Here is a 24,709-nt window from a genome sequence, read left to right on the forward strand (position 1 = left end):
GGCTGTCAGGGCTCAGCAGAAGCGCCAGGATCAACGCTTCTTCGGGGCTGTCAGGGCTCATTGGAAGTGCCAGGATCAGCGCCAGGCTCCAGCTGGAGTCGGTGCTGATCCTGGCACTTCTGCTGAGCCCAGAAGAAGCACCGATCAGCTGGAATGTTGCAGCATCTCCAGGGTCTTGTGATTCATATTCAGATGCTTGGCAACTGTTTCATATTTATGACGGTCACAGTGTCCCAGGGTCATGTGAAGTGACCAAAACCTGCTGCAACCACCCAGCAGAGGGGAGGGGAAATAAAAACCAAACACCCCCACCCCACCCCCGCTGCCAACCCTCAACAGAAATGCTCACAACAATGAAAACCTTGGACAGGAGGAAGAGCACTGCCGGGCGGGCAGGCAGGTGTCTTGCTCAGCTGTGGCTTGGGGGACACGTTTTTAGTGCCATTGTAACTTCAAACAGTCACTAAGCGAACTGTTGTAAATCGAGGACTACCTATACTTCATCACTTTTTTCCCTTTTTTTTGGTCATCAAGTTTTGGACAATTTGCTAGGCAACTGGTTGTACCCAGATGTTTCCATATCCTAAAAGTGGTACAATGGGTGAAAAAGTTGAAAAGCCGTGGCATAGACTGTGCTCCAACAAAAGCCAAGGACTCTGTTTCTAACATTAGTCAGTTCAGTGTCTTTGCCCATCTTCTCTTATTTATTAATATAACGCATTCAGATTTTCCGAAGATTGCTTCTGAATCTTCTAACTTAGCTTTTGTGGATAGATGTTCATAGGCCAGTTTCTTCTCTGTGTCAGTTTGTGGAAGCCCCTTTTCAAAACTCCCTAAATTAGTGTTTCTCGCCACATCTTAAGCAGTAGTTGTGTGTATTCATTTAACCCTGCAGAGTTAAATTTGGGAACATCTGTTCCAGCCCTCAAATGTCTTCCTGGAAAGCCTGGCTGATGTCTTGCAGAATTTCTCTGATGAAGTGAAACAGTGGATTTGAATGTGCTCCTAACTGAGCCATTTCCCTTGTGAGTTGGCATAATATAATCAGGTGGGGAAAAAGAATACTACTTTGCAACTTTGGCCATTCTTTTGCAGCATGGAAGAGGGAAGTCTGATGCTGCAGGTCCCATCAACAGAGTTCTTCTTTCCCTTTTCTCCCTACCTGTAGTCATAAGGCACTCATAGATCCTGTATCCAGTGGCGTAGCGTGGGTTGTCAGCACCCGGGGCAAGGCAAGTAATTTGCGCCCCCTAACCTGTGGATTTTAGCACTCGAGTCTCTTCCACTAGCTCAGGAATTCTGGGAGTTGAAGTCCATGAGTCATAAAAGAGCCAAGGTTGCCTACCCCTGAGTTAGGTTCAAGGCAAAAAAGGGTCTCTGGAGAAGAGGGAAAATGCTAGTTTAAAACTGAAACAAGGCAACTTTAAGGTGCCTCAGCTGTGATTTAGGATGAGACAAAGAGAGGACATGGCATTGAAAATGGTTAATGGGGCATGTTTGTTCCACTCTTAGTGGACGTCAGGATAAACCCCACGAGAGAATGACCTTACAACAGATGTGAATAGGCTTGGACTACGTTTGTAGATTGAGTGCATACATCACATGGAGCGATGATGGGCTTCATCAAGATTTATGATCCCACAATTGGCTAGTTTTCTCCATCTTGTCCTAAACCCTGGATACCAACCACGGTTTATGGCTTAGCATGTGGCGTGGGGTTGACCCAACATGTTAGGCGACAAACAATGACTTCCAACTTACAATGCCTCAGCTTCCCAAGGTTATTCCAAAGCCGGAAAAGCCAACCAACCCACCCTGCAGCTTTGCCTGCTTAGGCTGAACCCCAGGAATTCATACTTGCTGCGGCGCCCGACCTATTTTCTGCCCAGACGCTGCTTATCCAAGCCAAGCCGCCTCCTTCTCTTTGGCACCTCACCCCAAAGATTCGCCAGCTGGCTGGAAACTCTTGCTGCTGGCGACGTGTGTCGGGGGGGCGGTCCCGATCGCCTCCTGCAGGGGGAACCGAGTGGCCGCAGAGAGTCAATACAGCAGGAGGAGGAGGAGGAGCAGCAGCAGCAAGCAGCCGCAGGTGCGGCGGCTGCAGTTGTTACCTGACTGCCAGTCAGTCTGACGTAAGGGAATTGAGCTTTACCTGTTGGTTTAGCATCCTGCCAGCAAAAGTTTCAGTCATTCAAAGTCAGCGGACCAGGCTGGGTGCCGAAGACTTAGGAGCAGACAGAAGGGAGAAAGTTGGGAACTTTAACTGAGTTTCCGAGTGAGGTACTATCATTCCTTCTCTTTGTACCTTTATCCACATCCATAACAATAAGAGAGTTGGAAGGGACCTTGGAGGTCTTCTAGTCCAACCCCCTGCTCAAGCAGGAGACCCTATACAATTTGAGTAGTCTCCTCTTAAAAACTTCCAGTGATGGAGCAGCCACGATTTCTGGTGGCAAGCTGTTCCACTGGTTAATTAATTGTCCTCACTGTCAGGAAGTTTCTCCTTAATTCCAGGATGTTTCTCTCCTTGATTAGTTTCCATCTATTGTTTCTTGTCCTGCCTTCTGGTGCTTTGGATGTATATGTTCACACACACACACACACACCATTCTTTGCTGTCATGTCACCCCAATGATACGTTTGGTTTGCCATTAGGGTGCTGTGTGAATGTGGTCTTTAAATAAACCGCTGTTTATTAAATAAAACAGTTTTTTTTAAAACAAACAAACAAACAAACCCCCTTTAAATAAAAGGGAAAGTCTGTAGCTTGGGAGTTTGGAGAGAGAAATGTTTTGACACAGTTAATGTGTGTTTCTGTGACGTTCACGAAGCCCCGGTTGAATGACATGAAACGAATCCCAGTTTATGGCCAATTTGGGGAAGGCGGCATCTGAGCGCTCGTTTTCCCCGCACCGGGTCCGGTCAAATTCACACACTCTTGAGCCAATCGAACGCATCCTTGTCTTTTAATCCTGTTCGCGCTCCAGAAACTGAGATTGAAGGCAGAAGAAGAGTTCAAGCTTTTAATGGGGGGGGGGCGAGGGCTGCTTTTCTGCATTCCAGCAGGACAGGATTTATTTATTTTTTATTTTTTTATTTTTAAAAAAGCGCCTTTTGCAGAACAGAGACAGCACGGGCGCGCCCACAAACACACACACACACACACACACGCACCCGACCACGTCCTCTCGCCCCCAAAGTCTGCATGCACGGTTGGATCGGCAACCTGCCGACGCAGCTTTCGTTCCAGAGCAGGGACCCCTGGAGAGACGCTGCAGCGATCCTCCCCCCGCGGGAAATCCACCCTCTTTCAAGCCCCGCCGCGCCCCCCCGCCTTTGGCAACCCCGGGAGCGCCTTGGGAGAGCCTCCGCAGCGGAGCCCCGGGCTTGCAGGAGGGCCGCGCTCTGTGCACGCTCAGGAGCCGCCTTCTCCTTTGCGGGGGGGGAGGAGGGAGAGAAGGCTTCCGTCCAGCGCCGGAGCGAAGGCGGAGCGGCCCGAAGGAGGAGTCACGCTGTGTGTTTCTGTGTGTGTGTGTGTGTGTGGCGCGCCGTGGGGCGTCAGGCCCTTCCCGGCTGGGGCTCCGGTGCCTCCGCCCTGCCGGATCCCGGCGCCGTCGAGCGCGCCCCCCCAGATGTTGCGCCCGGTGCGGCCGGCCCCCCCTGCACCCCCCACACTACGCCACTGCCTGTATCCTCTCAAAGCCATCATATCCTAGGATGCTTGCTCTAGTTTTCACTCCATTTCCTTCCTGCTGGCACACCTTTCCTTCTGCTCCCTACCAGGCCTTTACATTTCAAGGCAGCCCTTGGTTATTTCAGAATAAGGATGGAAATGCTACTTTTAACCCCAGAATAGCAGAGGACAAATTAAGGCTCTTACTTGTAGACTGGGGACAAAATGAAGACAACATTGTGGGGGCACAAATACAATGCTGTGGCTCAGTGCAACTGAGAAGGTCTTAGCTGAATTGGATTAGCCTTCCTAGAATGGTAGCTTTTGATGGTCTTGCAACTGCAACTCTCACATTTCCAGCCCATTTCTGATTAAGAGGAGTTAGGTTAGAACCCGTATTTGGGAAGAAGTGTTATTGCTGGGAAGGGCTGTATTTTCCCCACCTTGCAATGTCTACCTTGAAGACTAATTGCTAATTATTAACCTGTTTAATTAATAGACCAAATGTGTTTTAAATAATATAGTTGTCCACCGAAACTTTGCAGGGTTTTGAGCTACTGCATGGTCATCGTTACTGTAGGGATATTTTGTTTCTTGATAGATCTCAGAGAGCTATATTTCAGCGGGTACATGCCTTGAACTACAGATGATATCTGAAAGTCCACTAATCATTGAGAGATTATCAGAATTACAATACAGACGGTCAATTTATTGATAGAAAGCAGCAAAGAGGTTTTGTAGCAGTAATTAAGCTTTTAAGGGTACAATGTCCTACTGACATTGCTTAAGCCCCTTAATCAGGGGTAGGCAACCTCGGCTCTTTTATGACTCGTGGACCTCAACTCCCAGAATTCCTGAGCCAGCCAAGCTGGCTCAGGAATTCTGGGAGTTGAAGTCCACGAGTCATAAAAGAGCCGAGGTTGCCTACCCCTGCCCTTAATTATAGGGAAGAGGAAAGTGAAGGACAGGGAGGAAGGACAGAAGACTAAAAGAAGTGGGAGGGAAGGAAAGTTAAAATGGAGAAGACAGGAACAGGAAAGCAGCAGGCTTTGAAAGGGTTGGAATGGAGCAAACAGGGGAAAGCACTAAGAGCTACAGAGTTGAAGAAGGCTGAAATTCACATCGTTTCCTGAAATAAGCAAGCCAATCCGGCATGGTACAATTTATAATATCTCTCATTTAATATTTAAAATAGTGTGGTGAAAAACAGTGCCCAGTGTTTATGAGCTGGGTGGAATTTTTTTGCACTGTACATTGGACAGAGGATCATTTTCCCCTATAAAAGTTTGATAATGGCTTTTTACTAGTTTGCTTGCTTCGGTCACTCGAGCTCATTTTCTCAATTGTAGCTTTTTACACGAACCTGTGTCGGCAGCATGGGAGGCAGAGAGTTCCTGACAAGGTGCCTGACCAACTTTTCCTCATCTTGCTGCTCTACATTTTTGCTTGAGAGGTTCCTGATCTGAAAGCAGGAAATTGATGGTTATTTTTCTGGGCTGTCCTATTTTGTTTTATATCTTCCTTTGAGCTGTAAACTTAAAGTTCTTTTCTCGGGCTCTGTAAAACTTTTCCCAAGTTCCAAGCCCTGCAGCTGTTGTCTTTGTTAGATGGAGAGGAGTAATATGAGTGGCTGAGCTCAAAAGAGCATTTTTCTGGAACCTTTGGCATCCTCTCCAGCTGAAGGCAGCTGACGGTGTACTCTCCAGAGCTTCAAATTGGAATGGGAAGGGATGCAGCTCAGAATCTAGCATCTGTTGTATTCAACAGCTCCCAATTAAAACACAGGACGTAGAATAACAGAGTTGGAAGGGGCCTTGGAGGTCTTCTAGTTCAACCCCCCCTGCTCAAGCAGGAGACCTATAGCATTTCAGACAGATGGCTGTCTAGTCTCTTCTTAAAAGCCTCCAGTGATGGAGCATCTACAACTTCTGAAGGCAAGACATTCCACTGGTTAATTGATTTCACCATTAGGAATATTTTTCCTTAGTTCTAGGTTGCTTCTCTCCTTGATTAGTTCCATCCGTTACTTCTTGTCTTGCCTTCTGTTACTTTGGAAAATAGGTTGACCCCCTCCTCTTTGTGGCAGCCCTGAAATATTGGAACACTGCTATCGTGCCTCCCCTTGTCCTTCTTTTCACTAGACTAGACTTACCCAATTCCTGCAATCTTTCTTCTTACGTTTTAGCCTCCAGCCCCCTAAACAACTTTGTTGCTCTTCTCTGCACTCTTTACAGAATCTCAACATCTTTTTTTATATTGCGGTGACCAAAACTAGTTGCAGTATTCTAAGGGGGGTGTCTTACTAAGGCTTTGTAAAGTGGTACTAATAGTATACATGAATTCAATTCAATCCCAGTGTCCAAGATAAAGCTTGGAAACCTTGCAATCTTGACTCAGCCTTCCATCCTTCCAAGGTAGAAATAAAATAGCACTCCTACCATACAATGGTACCCCAACCTCTAGAACTGGTCCCAAAGGATGCTATAGTCAACAGTACCTCAAGCTGCTTAGAAATCAAGGAGCACAAGGATGGATGCACCATCTCCATCCTGACTCTACCACAGGTAATCTACAAGCTTAACCAAGTCTGTCTCCATACTAAATTCCACCCTGAAACTCAATGCCTCCTTAAGTAACACCAGCTGCCTGCAATTAGTGCAGGTTCGCATCCCACCAGGTTCAAGGTTGACTCAGCCTTCCATCCTTCTGAGGTGGGTAAAATGAGGACCCAGATTGTTGGGGGCAATAAGCTGACTTTGTAATAATGCCACTTGGGGGGGACGACGAAAGCCCTAATAAGCAGGCATATACATAGAATGAATGCTATTGCTAAGCACATTTGATTTGTGCTTAGATTGTAAGCCACCCTGAGTCTTTGGAGAAGGGCGGGATATAAATGGGATTAAAATAAAAAAATAAAATAAAATAAATCTTGTATAGCAGCAGCCAGTCAGCACAGACTAAGTACTAAGCTAAGCTAAATGGTCTGGATTAGTACAAGGCAGCTTTCTCTATTGCTGTAGGCCCTGTTTGGACCAGAAGCCAAAATTATCCTCCACCCTATACAAGTGCTGGGCCACACTGCCTCCTTGTGGCATCTGATTGGTCATTCACAAAGTAAAAATGATAGAAGAGAGACAGACATGCTTTTCTGGGGAACAATAGTGAAGCAAAATCTGTAAATTGAACGAAAGAAAAACCTTTAATTCTTGCAAAGCTCAGCAGCCTGCGAAATGCTTCTCTCCTTCCTTGACTTTTGCAGGGGTAGTGGTGGGGTATTCCCAGCCCTTTTTCACAGAGAGCCCTGCCTTACCATGATTGTTGAGAACTGATAGCTCAGTATTTCCATAATGTTGGTGTGGGTGCTTCTTACGGGACCCACATTTTTATTGGTGAGTTTTGCACAGCCATATGGGCATGATTGTTCCCATCCTTTTTTCACCTGGAATTTGCATTGTGCTGACAAGCAGAATGTACAAGATGTGTGAAGAGCAAGCAACAAAAGAATGTACAATTAGCAAGTTTCTTTCACAACTACAGAAACTTCTAAACTGTTCATTTGCCCATACCTCCTCATTCCTTCACCTTTCCCTTTGTGTGTGTGTGTGTGTGTGTGTGTGTGTGTGTGTGTGTTATATAACAATGTTTTGTCAAAAATTCTTAGCAATTAGTCTCCAAAAATTGTTCACACTAAGAGTAAATATCTTTCCTCCCTAGTCAGGTTTACCAAAGTAAGGAGGCTGATGCAATAATTGCTTCCCTTCTCAATTTACTCAAAGTTGTTTGACTTCACTATCAGGCTTTCACTTTTTTTAAAAAAAAATTTTCTTCTTTAATTACTTTCTTTAACTACTTTCCCCTTATTTAGTGGGGCTGACATTTCTCTTGGAACAGCTGACAATTGAAACCAACTGGAGTGAACATTCCATAAAAAAATAGTATGTATTAATGAAAAAATTAAACTAACAGTGGCAAACATAAGACCGCAATTAAATTTTACATGCTGTTAAATCAAATGTCTTCCTCTTCCTAATTAAGGCTTTCATCAACTAATGAAAGACTTTAATGAGAGTCTCTCCAGTCAGTTAGTCCCATGTTTTGGTGCGATCATAAAAAAGGCTTTCTCTTCTCAAGCTGTACAATGTGGGACCATATCCCAGTTCTGTGTTGGACACTTGCATGCTGATGACATCAAGCCAGCGCTGGAGTTTTTCTGTCAGAAATGCCAGTTCCCTTGAGATCTCAGGAATATGACTTTTCTTCCCCATGCCTCTGCATCCATTTGGGTCTCTGTCCTTCATTTTTAAGCTGGAGAGGCTAACTTCCTGCTGTATTCCCTCCTTCTACCTTGCCTTCATCTGAGGATCATGAGCTCCTGACCAACTGTAGGCTAATAGGGCAAAGTGCATTAGGAATATAATGCAAGTTGAGTTGGTGGCATGATAATCTTATTCACAGGGGTCAGGATACTGTCCATCTCAACTAGCACCCAGAAGATCCTCTCCATTAGTATGTAAGATGCAGGCAGAATGGTATGCATGAGTGTAGGCAAGCTCTAAAGCAGAAACAGACAAAGAGGCTGTAGGCTGCTGAAAAGTTCAAGGCGAGAGACTCAAGGAAACTACCTGCTCTTTTAGAGGTAATTCCTTCCCTGCCATAGAGGCCCATAGAGAGAATGGCAGTGATATGAGAGTGTCACGAGAGGATGGGCAACTTACTTGAGTTTGTATTTTTAAAAACAGGTGCTTAACAAACATATTTATGAAAATGTACTATTTTCACACACAAAAAGTAACATTTCTTGTTACCAGGAAATGGATGGTCTTCAAAATATTTTTGAAGAATTGGACTATTGGGGATGACTAATGTCAGTTCAGTTGAATGTGTCCTGGTTCATCTTAAATTACCGTCTCTTTTCTCCACCCTCAATGTAACCAACATTTATAATGCTCCTGTTCTTAATGGTGGATAATTTTCATTGCCATCCCCTTCTTTTTCTTTAGCCTGAATCCTTACAGTTACGATGAGACATCTCTAAGTAGCAGTGAAGATCACATCCCGCTGGCTGCCTTGCCCTTGTTGGCGATCTCTTCTCCTCAGTACCAGAATGCAGTTGCCATGGTGATCAGCAGAGCCAACCAAGTTTATAATGAATTTCTTGGATCTCCTGATGGGGCAGGCTTTAATGGGCAGGTATGACCACTCTTATTCCTGCTAGAAAATCTAAAAGACATCATTATATCAGTACACTGAAACTGATAAAAAAATTTTTCCATGGGAGGTATATACTTCCTTCTTTATTTCTTTAATCAGAAAATACTCCACTGCTACTTGTCACAAAATAAGAAATTAAACAATACATCAGGCTCCTACTCCTTGCACTTTTGCCCCATGTATAATTTGCTCCCTGAAACCTTGGTATTTGAAATAGATGATATGAAGCTTGTGGACTGATCTAAATGGAAAGGAAATCTATGTTTCAGACAGAGGCCACACTTTTTCCCCCCAGTTTCTGAGGGCTACAGAGGCATGGTAAATAATAGAGGGGGGTCATTTGAAGGAGTCGAGTGGATTTTTCCACCCACCCCCCATTTCACTTCTTACAAATATTGGTGCTTGGAAAGCTTCAGGAAATAGATGTTGTCTCTTAAAAATTTTAACAGGCCTAACTTGCTGCTTAATTGTGAAATTAAAAAGAAAGGAAATCTCATGCTACCCAAATTAGTCTACTAGTTAAGGCACTAGGCTAGAAAGTGGGAGACCATGAGTTCAAGTCTTGCCTTAGCCATGAAAGACAGCTGGGTGACTTTAGCCCAGTCACTCTCAGCCCAACCCATCTCACAGTGTTGTTCTTGAGGAATAGATAGTAAGGGGAAGGTGTGTTGGATACATGGCTGGGCAGGGGTAGGGGCCTCCGGTATAAATTTAATAAGAGGCCCCTGGTTAGTTTTTTAGTTAAATTTTTTGTGGGGTTAGGGAGGGGGGTGGGTTCTCGTGGTTGTTTGGAAATGGGGGTAGTCCATCAACCGTTGTTCAGGCCAGGTCCGGGATTGATCGCATGGGGGGAGCGGGGGTCGGTTGCCTCCGGAGCTCTGGAGCGGGTCGTGGGATTACCTATTCCCACGACGTTAGGGAATGGCAGCAGGTGTATGAACAGAGGGCCGTATCGACATCCGGGAGGGCCTCTCCGCTATTTACAAGCGGTGAGGCGCTCCGACCCTCTGCTTCTGCCCCGAGGTCCCGGGAGCGAGGATGTGCAGCCACCTGAGCTCCAGTTGGTGTACTTGAACGCCAGGTCCGTTGTTAATAAGGCTCCTCTTGTCCGGGATCTGGTCGAGGGTGAGCATGCGGACCTGGCTTGCATCACGGAGACTTGGTTGGGCCCAGAGGGTGGTATTCCTCTGGTTGATCTTTGCCCACCAGGTTTCCGGGTGCTACACCGGCCTCGGGCTCAGGGTAGGGGCGGGGGAGTGGCGGTAGTTATGAGGGAGACCTTGTGTCCGCGGGAGGCCACCGTTCTCCAGATAGTCGGGTGTGAGTCTCTCTTTCTGAGATGTGGTCCTGGGGCGCAGTTGGGCTTGCTGCTGGTGTACCTTTCGCCTAGTCACGCAGCAGCAGCCCTGCCTGAGCTTCTCGACATCCTCTCGGGGTTGGTGATTGAGTTCCCCAAACTTATAGTTTTGGGTGACTTCAATCTACCATCCCTGGGAGGATCATCTGAGTTAGCTCGGGAGTTCATGGCTTCCATGACGGCCATGGACCTGATGCAAGTAATTCATGGACCGACTCATGTGGGAGGCCACACCCTTGACTTGGTTTTCTTATCTGGACGGTGGTTAGATGATCTTGGTGGGGGCTCCCCAATTGTTATGCCCCTGTCATGGACCGATCATCATCTCCTGCGGCTGGTCTTCCGTTTTGCCACTCCCCGCCGTGGGTGTGTGGAGCCAATTAGATGGTACCGCCCCAGGCGCTTAATGGACCCTGATAGGTTCCAGGCAGCGCTGGGGTCCCCACCTGCCTCCGTTGCTCACAACTCGGCGGATGCCTTAGTGGAAGCCTGGGAAAGGGCAGCCACGGAGGCACTTGACCGAGTTGTACCCTTGCGGCCCCTGACCCGGTGCAGATCCCAGCGAGCTCCATGGTTTTCCGTGGAGCTTCGGGAGATGAAGCGTCGGAGACGGGGCCTAGAGAGCTGTTGGAGATCCAGCCGATCCTAATCCGACCGATTGCGACTAAGAACCTATATTAGGTCTTATCTTGCAGCGATAAGGGCGGTGAGGTCTAATCACTTCGCTACCCTTATCGCGTCCGCAGATAACCGCCCGGCCGCCCTGTTTAGGGTAACCCACTCCCTCCTTAATCAGGAGGTGAGGGAGGAGCCCTTGCAGGGTCGTGCCGAGGAGTTTAGTCAACATCTGTTGGACAAAATCGCTCGGATTCGGACCGGTCTGGACTCCGACTGGGCAGAGTCTGACGATCAGGACGCGGGCGGTCTTGTCGATATTACCTGGGAGGATTTTGATTCTGTGACTCCGGAGGAAGTGGACAGGATTATGGGGAGGTTGAGCTCCACCACATGTTTATTGGACCCGTGCCCTTCCTGGCTGGTTTATGCGGCTCGGGAGGGGACACGAGGCTGGTTCCAGGCGGTTATATCTGCCTCTTTGAGTGAGGGCAGTTTCCCCATCGTCTTGAAGGAGGCGGTGGTGAGACCTCTCCTCAAGAAGCCTGCCTTGGACCCAGCTGTGTTAAATAACTTTCGTCCGGTCTCCAACCTTCGCTTTCTTGCGAAGGTTGTTGAGAGTGTGGTGGCGCATCAGCTCCCTCTGGTCCTGGATGAAGCGGATTATCTAGACCCGTACCAATCGGGTTTCAGGCCCGGGTACAGCACGGAGACGGCATTGGTCGCTCTGGTGAATGATCTCTGGAGGGTCTGGGACAGGGGACATTCCTCTGTCCTAGTCCTATTAGACCTCTCAGCGGCGTTCGATACCATCGACCATGGTATCCTGCTGCGGCGTCTCAGGGGATTGGGAGTGGGAGGCACAGTTTTTCAGTGGTTCTCCTCCTATCTCCTGGGACGTTCGCAGTCGGTGTTGGCAGCGGGACAGAGGTCGACCTCAAGGCCTCTTGCTTGTGGAGTTCCTCAGGGGTCGGTCCTCTCGCCTCTCCTGTTCAACATCTACATGAAACCGCTGGGTGAGATCATTCGTGGTTTTGGAGTTGGGTATCACCAGTACGCTGATGATACCCAGCTTTTTATTTCGACCCCAAACCACCCCAGTGATGCTCTCGACGTGATGTCCCGTTGCCTGGAAGCGGTTCAGGTCTGGATGGGGAGGAACAGACTTCAACTCAACCCCGACAAGACTGAGTGGCTGTGCATACCGGCATACCGGGATATTCAGAATATTCAATCTCTTTCTATAGGGGGTGAGCTATTACCCCCCGTAGATAGGGCTCGCAACTTGGGGGTCCTCCTAGATTCACAGGTCTCCTTGGAAGATCATATAGGAGCTGTGACTAGGGGGGCCTTCGCCCAGGTTCGCCTGGTGCGCCAGTTGCGGCCCTATCTAGACCGGGATGCCCTGTGTACGGTCACTCATGCGCTCGTGACCTCTCGTTTAGACTACTGCAATGCTCTCTACATGGGGCTGCCCTTGAGGACCACTCGGAGGCTCCAACTGGTACAGAATGCAGCCGCGAGAGTTGTGTTGGGAGTCTCCCGATACTCCCATGTTACACCTCTGCTCCGTGAGCTGCATTGGCTCCCAGTTGTCTTCCGGGTGAGATTCAAGGTACTGGTAATGGTGTTCAAGGCCCTACATGGCATGGGTCCGGAGTACCTCAGGGGTCACCTGCTGCCGGCATCAACTTCCCTCCGCCCTGTGCATTCCCACAGAGAGGGCCTCCTCAGGGTGCCACCGGTCAGAGAATGTCGTCTGGTGGCCCCCAGGGGGAGGTCCTTCTCTGTGGGCGCCCTGGATTTATGGAATCGGTTGCCGGTCGAGCTCCGGATGGCGCCCGACCTTCGCTCCTTCCGACGCGATCTGAAGACTCACTTATTCGAACAAGCCGGCCTGGCCTGATGGGGGATGGGTTGGGATTTTACTGTCGTTTTTAATATATCTATTTATTGTTTTAGCTTGGGCATTGTGTTTAATTCTTTTTTAACTTTTGTATCTTTGTATTTTTATATGTTTGCCCTGTTCACCGCCCTGAGTCCTTCGGGAGAAGGGCGGTATATAAATAAAATTATTATTATTATTATTATTATTATTATTATTATTATTATTATTATTATTATTATTATTATTATTATTATTATTATTATTATTATTATTATTATTATTATTATTTGCCTCCTTGAGTTGTTCATATAAGTAATAATGGTGGGATACAAATAAATGCATAAAAATAAATAAATAAATATGCTGGCTCAGACTTGGGGAATTCTAGAGACATGTAAACGGGGGATTGATGGACCATTTATAGTTACTCATATTGACTTTTTAAAGTTTATTCTATGTTTATTTCATGTTTCAACCAACCAATAAGCCTCAAATGGAAACTGTAGAAGATGTGATATTGAAAAATAGAGAGAGCAGAGGTGTGTGTATGTGGGGGGGGGGGGGAAATCAGTTCTTAAAGATAGTTATTTTATGGTCAAATAGATGCAATTCAGGAAGTGAGGGGCAGTCTGTTGGAGTGAGTTTTTCAGCATCTCACTTCTTTTAGAGAAGAATGAAGATCATCATCTCTGGAATTCTAACTTAATGATTCCTACAAAAATCATCCATTCTGTTTTCTTACAACATCAGCCATTCCTTCCAAGCCTCACCCTGATGTACCTTTCCTCCCCTCTACTATTCATCCCCCCAAAATGCAATAAAAACCATTTCCATGGGAAAAATATTATGTGGAAGAGGAGATAAAAGGGGTCCTGCTAAGAAAGGAGGGAAAAAAACCTCCTTAACTTTCTTCAAAACCCCACAAGGAAGAAAAAAACAACCCCATTCTTTCTTTGTTCTACTCTTCTGTTGTACTAATAATACAATAATAGTGATGTACTTTGCAGACACTAAATAAAGGCTTAGTAGCTGTGGTCTTTAGCTTCTCCTTTTCAAATCATATTACCGTATATACTTGAGTATAAGCCGAATTTTTCAGCCCACTTTTTGGGCTGAAAAAATCCACTTCGGCTTATACTCCAGTGAACAAATAAAAAGAACTTACCGAGGACTTGCGCGCGGCCGAGGCTTCGGTGCTTCCGGGATCGCGCGCACCTCTCCCAAGCCACCGCCGTCCGGAGACCTGCCGAAGTTTGGGGAGGTTTGGGGAGGTGCGCACCCCAAACGTCGGCAGGTCTCCGGACCTCCGCGCCCTGCCTGCCTGCTTCTTTCCGCTGCCTGGCTGCCCTACGATGTAACCCGCTTCATGATAGAGTGCGACGCCTGCAAGGACTGGTTTCATGGCAGGTAACACAAAGTGGTCATTCTCGCCTTTCCCTCCCCGCCTCGCTTTTTTTTTCCTCTCAAGCATCACTGGACTGGGCCAGGGAAATCAGAGAGAAGCTGGGCGTGCAGCGTCACGGCGACGGCTGGAAGCCTCGCCCAGCTAGAGACAGAGAGGAAGGAGGGAGGGAGGGAGGGAGGGAGGGCGCGCGCAGGCAGAGAGGGTTTGGTCAGGGTGGCGGCGGCGGACACGGGGAGCTGAGGCGCCGTCCGGTAGGTAGAGGCCGTTATGGGAAGGAGGCGGGAGAAGGGACGTGTGGGGGAAGTACGGGGGCCGTGTAAACGGAGTACGTGCGGCGCCGCGCGGGTCTGATAGAACTGGGCCGGCAACGGGTGCTTGTGAAGCGGCTGAGGGCTGGCTAGGAAGGGGGCGGCGGTGGCGGCGCTGGCGTTTTGCGGGTGGGACAAGGCTCTCAAGAGAGAACATGGTGGAGGCGGAACCGACCCCGCCGCTCCCTGCAGGGGAGAGAAGCCGGGCAAGCACTGCTCCAGTCCTCGCTCTTCTTCCCTCTCCCGATTTTGCCTTCCTCTCCAAGATAAGTTCGAGCGGTAGGGGAAAGTTATAGCCCCTTTCTGAGGCCGCCCCTTACTTGGGATTGTTGGGCGAGAAGGCGACGTGGGCATGGAGGAGGAAGTAAGTCGCGCTTTACTCGTCACTGCGGGGCGGGGAGAAAAAAAGTTCTTGCCGGCCGGACTTGGATGGCGGCAGCGGCATCAGCTGGGAGCCGCAGCCCCACCTAGTCCGGCTGAGCTGAACCAGCTCAACACAAAGCGATCGGGCCTTTCCTCCCCCCCCCTTTCCCTCCCCCCTCCCGCTCTAGGGCAGAGATCCCCTTCCTATCGCTCGGGGCCTTTCGTCTCTTTGGCTCGCCAGGGCTGGAGCGGCGAGAGCGAGCGGCAGAGGAGAGATGGTGGGCTTTCCTTTCCTTTCCTTTCCTTTCCTTTCCTTTCCTTTCCTTTCCTTTCCTTTTCTTCCCTTCCCTTCCCTTCCCTTCCCTTCCCTTCCCTTCCCTTCCCTTCCCTTCCCTTTCCTTTCCTTTCCTTTCCTTTCCTTTCCTTTCCTTTCCTTTCCTTTCCTTTCCTTTCCTTCCCTTCCCTTCCCTTCCCTTCCCTTCCCTTTCCGTTAGAGAGCTACCTTCGTGATTACAATGTGGAGTGGCCGACTGAGGCTGAAAGCACATTAGGTAGCACTTGAGACATGCAGGCAAATCCTGCTAAAGGGCTTTTCCCCCCCACTGGATCCGCGCTCCGCAAGCCTCTGCCCCCGGCGGAGGCTGGATCCGCGCTCCGCAAGCCTCTGCCGGCGGCAGGGCGCGGATCCAGCCGGCGGCAGAGGCTTGCGGAGCGCGGATCCACCCTCCGCCGGCATGCAGGCAAATCCTGCTAAAGGGCTTTTCCCCCCCACTGGATCCGCGCTTCGCAAGCCTCTGCCGCCGGCGGAGGCTGGATCCGCGCTCCGCAAGCCTCTGCCGGCGGCAGGGCGCGGATCCAGCCGGCGGCAGAGGCTTGCGAAGCGCGGATCCAGTGGGGGGGAAAAGCGGAAGCTGGATCCGTGCTCCACAAGCCTCTGCCGCCGGCGGAGGCTGGATCCGCGCTCCGCAAGCCTCTGCCGGCGGCAGGGCGCGGATCCAGCCGGCGGCAGAGGCTTGTGGAGCACGGATCCAGCCTCCGCTGGCGGCAGAGGCTTGCGGAGCGCGGATCCAGCCTCCGCCGGCATGCAGGCAAATCCTGCTAAAGGGCTTTTCCCCCCCACTGGATCCGCGCTCCGCAAGCCTCTGCCGCCGGCGGAGGCTGGATCCGCGCTCCGCAAGCCTCTGCCGGCGGCAGAGGCTTGCGGGGCGCGGATCCAGCCGGCGGCAGAGGCTTGTGGAGCACGGATCCAGCCTCCGCCGGCGGCAGAGGCTTGCGGAGCGCGGATCCAGCCTCCGCCGGCGGCAGAGGCTTGTGGGGCGCGGATCCAGCCGGCGGCAGAGGCTTGTGGAGCGCGGATCCAGCCGGATCCGCCGGCTGGATCCGCCAGATCCGCCGTTCTGCAAGCCTCCGCCGCCGGTTAATACCCTGTATTCAGCTCTGGGAAGTGGGGGGAAGGGGGAGAGAGGGGGAGTTTGGGAGGAGGGGGAGGGGGAGCTCCACGGTGCAAAAATAAAGCCCTGCCGCTCTTCGCGTTGCTTGCCCGACTGGCTGTCACGGGACCGCACGGATCGCCTCGCTCCCACCGGCAGCTGATTCCTTCGAGTTTGGTCTCGAGCGATTTTGCATTTTCTCCAGTGCTGAAAGCCACTCGGCGGATCCCAGCCTCGGCTTATACTTGAGTCAAGAACTTTTTCCAGTTTTTGGGGGTAAAATTAGGGGGTCTCGGCTTATACTCGAGTCGGCTTATACTCAAGTATATACGGTACTTTACATGCCAGACTGGACTGTGGATTTAACTGGTTGAGTTCTCACAGACTCTTGGGAGGAAAGCAATAGAAAAAAGATGTCTGGGGAATTAGAATCAGGAGGATAAATTAGCATAATGGTGTAGTAGAACCCTGCTTCTTCAGAGTTGACCAGGTGGTAAAAAAGTAGACCTGAACCAATGCTAAATTCTTTTATAATAAGTAAACAATAGTTGAAGTAGGAATGTTTATCTCCAGGGAAGTGGCTTGGAGGGAAGAATTAACCTTTCCTAAGATTGTCTCGTTTATGTGATACTGATTGTGCAGAAACTTGCCATATCAGCTTATTTTATTAATGCAGCTGATATAAGTGAATACAAAAAATTGAAAACTAATTATTTCTAGTATGGTAATTACAGGAAATATTGTCTCTCTGTGTAAGGAGCCATAGCCTATTGTAAGATCCTTCTTATGTTCACGTCTTTGCTGTATGACTGGAAGATTTGTGTCTGGCTTTAGATTCTCACCACACACTAGATGATGCAAAAACATTAAAAGGTTTGCAGTTCAAGGTACCACCAGGATGCTGTTTGAACCAGGCAATCCTGTGAAGCCATAAAAATAGCCATGAAATAATTTATTTTGTTAATCATAATATGGTATTTAACTATAACAACATAGGGCTCAAAGTGAACTTCTCTAATTGGACCAAATCACAAACTTGGTGCTTCTTCTTGGTCTTCCAGGTGTGCCTTGTGGGGGACTGTGTGGGAGGAATGTTGGGCTTCGATGCCATTTGTTATAGCACGGGACTAGCAGATGAAAGCCAAGTCAGCAGCAGAAGAGGCAGCACCAGCAGTGTTCAGGTATGCATAGGAGAATGTCAGAGAAGGCAACCACTGCATATTTTATCATCTACAATAGCAGTTTTCCTAACTGGAAAGCTGCAAACTAAATGGTATAAAACTCCTGTGAACTTACTGTATAAGTGCACTATGCACCAATACAGGTGCATAGCAATCTCGAATGATTGATATGAAATACGAGCTAGCAGTGTGGGGCAGAAGCCAAAAAAGCCAACACAATCCGATATTGCATAAACATAGGAATAGAATCAAGATCACTTGAAGTATAAGTATCACTTTATAAAACCTTAGTAAGCCCACACCTGGAACATTGCATCCAGTTTTGGTCACCACATTATAAAAAAGATGTTGAGACTCTGGAAAGAGTGCAGAGAAGAGCAACAAAGTTGATTAGGGGGCTGGAGGCTAAAACATATGAAGAAAGGTTGCAGGAATTGGGTATGTCTAGCCGAGTGAAAAGAAGGACTGGGTGACATGATAGCGGTGTTCCAATATTTGAGGGGCTGTCTGAAAGAAGAGGAGATCGACCTATTTTCCAAAGCAGCCTGAAGGCAAGACAAGAAGCAATGGGTGGAAACTAATTAAGGAGAAGACCAGCCTAGAACTAAGGAGAAATTTCCTGACTGTGAGCAAAATAAATCAGTGGAACAGCTTACCTTCAAAAGTTGTGGGTGGTGGCTTTTAAGAAGAGACTGGACTACTTGTCTGAAATGGTAGAGGGTCTCCTCCTTGAGCAGGGAGTTGGATTAGTGACCTGCAACATCCCTTCCAACTATGTTATTCTGGAATCTTATTATTCTGTCATTGTTTTTCCCTCATAGTCCAAAGACCCCAAATTTTGCCAAAGATCTATGTTAGTTTTAAAAACTGACTGCATGTTGTTGACTGCAGTAAACTTTGGAAATGAAAATTGTATTAATACTATAGCTCCTTCGTGTGTATCATTGTAATAATTTAAAATAAACAGACACATACACATTTTTTTTCTTTCCCTAGGATAAACCTGTTTCAGCTGAAGATTCAAATCTAGAAGACCTCAAGCGCCTCAGCAAAAGTAACATTGATATCTCAGGAATAATGGAGAATGAAGAGCCCAGACAACCATTGCCTCGGAAGCAAAGTGACTGCTCCAACTATGATTGCGATAGCATAACAAACCATCATGTTTTCCTATCCAGGTAACTGAAAACCTTGCATGAAGAAAGTGTTAGTTGAAGCAAGCAGGAGCAAGACTTAGTGCAGGGGTAGGCAACCTCGGCTCTTTTATGACTCATGGACTTCAACTCCTAGAATTCCTGAGCTGACTCAGGAATTGTGGGAGTTGAAGTCCATGAGTCATAAAAGAGCCGAGGTTGCCTACCCCTGACTTAATGTAAACTAAGCAATGAGCAGATAATGTCTGGTAGGCTGTATGGCCTGGTCTTGGTACTTATCTACTGTCTGACTCAGGTTGCTTAAGAGTGCTTTTGAAAAACACAAAAGTGAACTCTGAAGCCCCTTCCATGTGTGAGGTACCATGATGAAAGTAGGTTTTCCAATTACTTCTCAGATAGTACATCATAATATTGCAGAGTTTTGTAAATTATACATAAAGCACAAACCTTATAACTGAGGGAAAAATAGGTGTTAGAAAGTTTGTAGATTTTTAGTGCTGATAGCTCTGCATTCATAAACTCGAGTTGCTGCCTTTATGCATAAACTGAATTTTGTATTTTTGGGTATAAACTCTTCTTTCATTCTCGTTTATTTGGGGTAGATTAGATAAAGGAAATTAGTCCTTTCCTTAGGAACAATGTTTTGGAACAAACTGACATCAGACACTCACAAAAGTGCACACTCACAAACATAAAAATCTTTTGCCTGCTTCCAAAATAAACAATCCAAAGGCCTAGAAGCTAAACTGTTCTCCTGGTTGGTGAAGGTAAACCTGCTTCTCTCTGCCTCCTGTGTTGAAGTTTTGTCCAGAAATGCAGCCATTCCCATTTTTATACATTGGTTCACTTGCCAATATGTTTACAGCCCTTAAACATATTAGTCATTATCTTGTTGATTTCAGCCTCAAGTTTATCATCATTGTGGAATGGAGCCATGTCATTTCACGCTTCTTATTCTCTTTCCCAGCATCCACTCGACGATGCTGAATGAGGATGCAGAGTTTCCCCCAACGAACACCTCAAGCACGTTGGATGTTAATTTGGGGCGATTTGAATTTGAAGTGTCTGATTTCTTCCTCTTTGGTTCACCCCTTGGTTTGGTGCTGGCTATGCGAAGGACAGTCTTGCCCAGTCTAGAAGGTGAGTGATGCACATCAGCTAACAGATAGCTTACTCTTGGCTGCTTTCGCCCAAACTTTTATGTCCCTGAATAGAATGAGGATCAATTTCCTCAGGTTGTCTCCAAAGAGCACAAACTTCTTTGGGCAGAGTATAGGTGCAGAGTATAGGTGTTTTACTGCTATTTTTCTGAAATTATTTTTGAAAAGGGTTTTTTCCGTAAAAAGTAGTAGATCCAACATCTCAAAATCCACAAATCTTACCAGTTTTCAAAGCAGTGAAGGTCCTTCTCATGATGATGCTTTTCTTCCCACCTTTTCACACTTGTTGAAGACTAGATTTTTATTTAATGGCAACTGAGACCATTGCAAACATTGTGTGCAGAATCAAGATTTCTAAAATAGTCCATTTTGTGGATTCTTGTCATTCAAGTTGAATATCTATTTTAAGAGGTCTTTTCAAATGCATAACAAGAATCAATCCATTGCCGGTGGAAATTATTCACCAGTGGACCAATATGTGCTTTAAACACTGAAGTTTTATCTGATTTATTAATCAGGTCTGGCAGAGCAGACATTTGGTATAAAATGCTGGGCTTTACTAAAGCAATTAATACCATTGGATTGTTCTTTGTTTAGCCCTGGGGAAATTCTAATCTGATTTTCAAAGCGCAGTTTCCTATTTAGTTTGCTATAACAGCTTCGATTAGTGATGAAACACAGATAGACAGGTGCTGGAATTGTCTCTTTGTGAATGTTGAGTAATGATAACTTTGTCTTGCAAAGCAAATCCAGGCTAGGAATAATTTGTTTTTTGAACAAAAAAGAGACATTAGGGAATGATAAAGGTTTTTTTTCAAGGTCTAGTAGTTCATCATGTTTATATATCTTCATTGTTATGAACAACTCCATTTTTATCAGTTTCACAGGATAGATAGGAAACTTGCAAGGTTAATTTTCTTGCTGATTATTTGTTTTTAAAACTTGCTTTTAACAGAGATTCGCCTTATTCAGGTCTCTTAGCAGTTCCATTTTTAGAAATCCAATATTTTCATTTTGTCATTGTGGAAATGAACAATCATTTATTTAAAAAGAAGAGTATAGCATAGTAAAGCATGTTGATTAGTTAATATCAGTAGGATATGAAGGTGGTAGAACAATTCCTTTACTCTAAAAGAGAACAGTGGTTCAGAAAGCAATTAATTAAGGTTGTTAAGAACTCTGTAGAAAGAATTACAAGTTTAAACTGTTCAAATGCCTTCCATTTACACTGCTACAAAGAAAGGCAAGTCATAAGGAGGCCAGGGTCTTATTCCCTTGCCCTAGGAGGTGAACTACCTCTGCAACCATAAAAAAATGCAAATCAAAGAGTAGAAAAAGAAGAATCATTCTTTCTACCCATTTTCTCGAAGAATGCACATTTCCTTCACTGCATGGGTTCCTCTCCCCGACCTGACAATTATTATGCTACTATTCTGCAATTGTCTTCTCATTTCTTACTCAGTTATTTGGGTAAAGAAAAAAAAAGATGGAAGAAGCAAATTAAATATACAGAAAAACTTGAGCTAAGCTGGTTGTTATCTCTGTAAAATTGTATAAAGGGGATATGGTGACCCCCATCTTAAAAATTTGATTAGAAATCCGGTTGAAGTCCTTTCTGGCTAGCTTGTGGGCAGAGAGGAAACAATGGTATGGTTTTTAATTTGTTGGACTGGAATTTGAATGGGACCATTATGTGTTTTCTGAATTGCAACATGATATAACTAAATAACTAAATAAAGCTGCAATAAATGTAAAGTCTCCTTGTTCAAATATTGTATGAAGTATGGAATTTCTATTTGATATTTGTTTTAAATACCACACCCACCAAATTGTATCCATTGTGAAATCTAGCATATCAGGAGGTGGCTTTTTGGGTATACTGGGCCTGATTTAAAGGATTTTTTTTTTAAAAAAAATAAGAAAATATTTGATTCAATGATGGCTTGCTAAAGTGACCGAATGCAAAAGCTATTCTTTTTTTTTAAAAAAAAACTAATTGCTTTGTTTACAGGCAAAAAGAACACAGAATCCTCTTTACCAAGTGGAAAGTACTGTATTCATTAACATATATTTGCTTAAAATGTGGGATGGGTTGGCAGGCAGAAGGCAGGATGTAGCTCAGAACTGACTCCATCGTTTCCAAAGTACTTGACTCTTCCATGGGAATTTTATACCTTTGGAAATTCAACGACAAGTCTGTAACTCCTTGTGTTTTATTTTTTGCACTCTGAAGATACATTTAAACAGTTCATATTGACTGTGAGTCATCCTTTCTCCCTGTGTTTAGTCTGCCAAGTACACCCAGCCTGCAGCCAAGTTTACAGCCTCTTCCACTCAGCTGACCCGTCTGCCTCCAGACTGGAGCCATTACTAGAGAATAAATTCCATCTTTTGCCTCCCTGTACTGTACCAAGGTACCAGAGATACCCCTTAGGAGATGGAAGATCCCACCTCTTAGGTATTTATGTCTTTGGCTTGTACAGTTCACAACCTTCTGTAGTCATGTAGCCTGTCTTCCAAGTACTTCCGCATGCCTCAGCCGTCTAGACAATTATATAAAATGATCTTTACAGAGATGAATGAATAATAACTCTCTGCCAAGAATCAGCTTATGCTGTCAGTGGAGTTTCAGGGCACTCTCTCCTGGTTTGCCCAGAACATGACATCCATGCACCCTTATCATCCAGGTTTGCCTCTAGACAACATACAGCACGTACATACATATTAGAAACGCATTGCCTTCCAGATGTGGACTTTAATTCCCATAATACCCTGGTTATTAGGATCTGGGGTGAGCCTTCCCATTTACATCCAGCTCCTGTATTTCACCAAGATTGTGTTTCATGTATCCTAAAATTATGATACCAAAGTCCACTTGTTATTGTTTTAGCAAGGAAATGAATGTTTCATACTCCGTATTAATTGGCTTGCCTTTCTGAATGTGTGGTTCTCCTTTGCTGGGTTTGCTCATATAATATCTACGCCCATTAAAAAAACATAAATGGCTGAAATATCAAATAAGATAGGGGGAAGTTATCTAAATGGCTTCCTAGAGCTTGGTAGTTCTTCTTCTGCCCCAGTCCTTATCCTGATTGATACATCTGGTACTATTTTTCAGAAATTTTACTTGCAAAAAAAAATTCTCCCTTATCTGATTTGGCTCTTTCTCACCTTACAGCTGATACACTCCAGTACCATAGCAGCCTGTTTGTTGAAGATAGTTGTGCAAAGTCACCCTTCATGCAAGAGACTTTAGCGCTTCCAAATGCTGTACAAGGGAAAGTGCGAAGAGGGAGTCTGGGCAGCAGCAACAGTGAGAGCTCTGGCTCATCAGACAGCCTATTGTCCAGCAACATAGCAAACAGTGAGTTCAATTAGTTTTAACACTAGAAAGCCATTTTGTAGTTACTAGTAGCTTTCTCCTTGTGAAGTTCTGCCTGCTTTAGGTTGGCTTACTGTTGGCAATTTGATGGAATAAACCAAGAAAAGCCTTTGCCAACTGCTACACTTAGCATTTGCCCCTGGATCTCCCTTCTGAGGAGTTCACTCTGCTTCGCCCCGCCCGGGCTGATGTTATTCTCAGGTAGGATCTGGGGAGCTTCTATGATGTGGAATAGACAAATGAAATGCCTGTTTGTTTTCCACAGTAACTTCCAAATGGTGGGGAGCCAAGCGAATAGATTACGTTTTGTACTGTCCAGATGTCCTCACAGCCTTTCCTACAGTGGCTTTGCCACATCTCTTCCATGCCAGCTACTGGGAATCAACAGACGTGGTTGCTTTCATTCTGAGACAGGTAACTAGGTCTTCCTTGTGTGCTCTCCCTCTTTCTAGATCTGTGGATCACAAATCACAATTTACATCTTGGCCACAAAACTGAACTGATGGCCTTGCAGGAAATCCCAGCCTCATTTAACTTATGCAGTTGCTGCATGGATAAAACTGGCAAGCCACACTTTCAGTGTAAGAGAAGGTGCAAATGCAGTTAAACTAATGAAATGCTAAAAGGATTTATGCAAATTTCCCCCGTAGATAATTCTTGCAAGCAGTAAACTTGGTGGAGCAGTGGGCTAATGCCTCCTTAAGTAACACCAGCTGCCTGCAATTAGTGCAGGTTCGCATCCCACCAGGCTCAAGGTTGACTCAGCCTTCCATCCTTCCGAGGTAGGTAAAATGAGGACCCAGATTGTTGGGGGCAATTAAGCTGACTTTGTAATAATGCCACTTGGGGGGGGGACGAAAGCCCTAATAAGCAGGCATATACATAGAATGAAGGCTATTGCTAAGCACATTGATTTGTGCTTAGATTGTAAGCCGCCCTGAGTCTTCGGAGAAGGGCGGGATATAAATGGGATTAAAAAAAACAAAAACATTTGTTCTAAACCTGTGGCGTACGGAGATTTATTTATGCCATTATTTTATTTTATTTTATTTTATTATTTTATTTTATTTTATTTTATTTTATTTTATTTTATTATTTTATTTTATTTTATTTTATTATTTTATTTTATTTTATTTTTTATTTTATTTTATTTTATTATATATTTTATTTTATTTTATTTTATTTTATTTTATTTTATTTATTAGATTTATAAATTTTTGAACTTATTGGGCAGAATGACTATGCTGAGTGCAGTTCCTCTATTTATGTTTCATTTCAGGTGATGAGGTTTGAAACCATCAATGTCAAGGAAAGCAACAGTTTGGATCCGGTGACTCTCAGTCCTTCAAATCCCCGAGAGAAATGGCTGCGCAAAAGAACCCAAGTCAAGCTAAGGGTACAGGATTGGCTTTCATCCAATCCCTCTATATCTTAGCATTTTTCAAAGGAACCAAAGCCGTTTTAAACCAGTTTTTAAACTAAAAAAAACCCCAAGAGCAGCAGTGGCCCCTCCATCAAAATGGGGGATGCATTTCAGATTTGCTTTGATTTGTTACTGCTTGATATTTTGGACAGGGCT

At 45.9% G+C, this 24,709-nt stretch overlaps 1 protein-coding gene across 1 annotated transcript in view; it reads left to right on the forward strand.

Annotated features, from left to right (window-relative positions):
* The window catches only part of PITPNM3 (PITPNM family member 3), a 151,192-nt gene that overhangs the window by 115,176 nt on the left and 11,307 nt on the right, over positions 1-24,709 (forward strand). The window contains exons 7-14 of the mRNA XM_081346743.1: positions 8,677-8,866; positions 17,315-17,434; positions 18,431-18,612; positions 19,556-19,728; positions 22,036-22,206; positions 22,927-23,112; positions 23,396-23,544; positions 24,410-24,526. Coding sequence (XP_081202869.1) covers positions 8,677-8,866; positions 17,315-17,434; positions 18,431-18,612; positions 19,556-19,728; positions 22,036-22,206; positions 22,927-23,112; positions 23,396-23,544; positions 24,410-24,526 — 1,288 coding nt within the window. The remainder of the gene's footprint in view (positions 1-8,676; positions 8,867-17,314; positions 17,435-18,430; positions 18,613-19,555; positions 19,729-22,035; positions 22,207-22,926; positions 23,113-23,395; positions 23,545-24,409; positions 24,527-24,709) is intronic.

Source organism: Vipera berus (assembly GCF_964194415.1).
Source record: "Vipera berus genome assembly, chromosome: 1".
Classification (NCBI taxonomy): Eukaryota; Metazoa; Chordata; class Lepidosauria; order Squamata; family Viperidae; genus Vipera; species Vipera berus.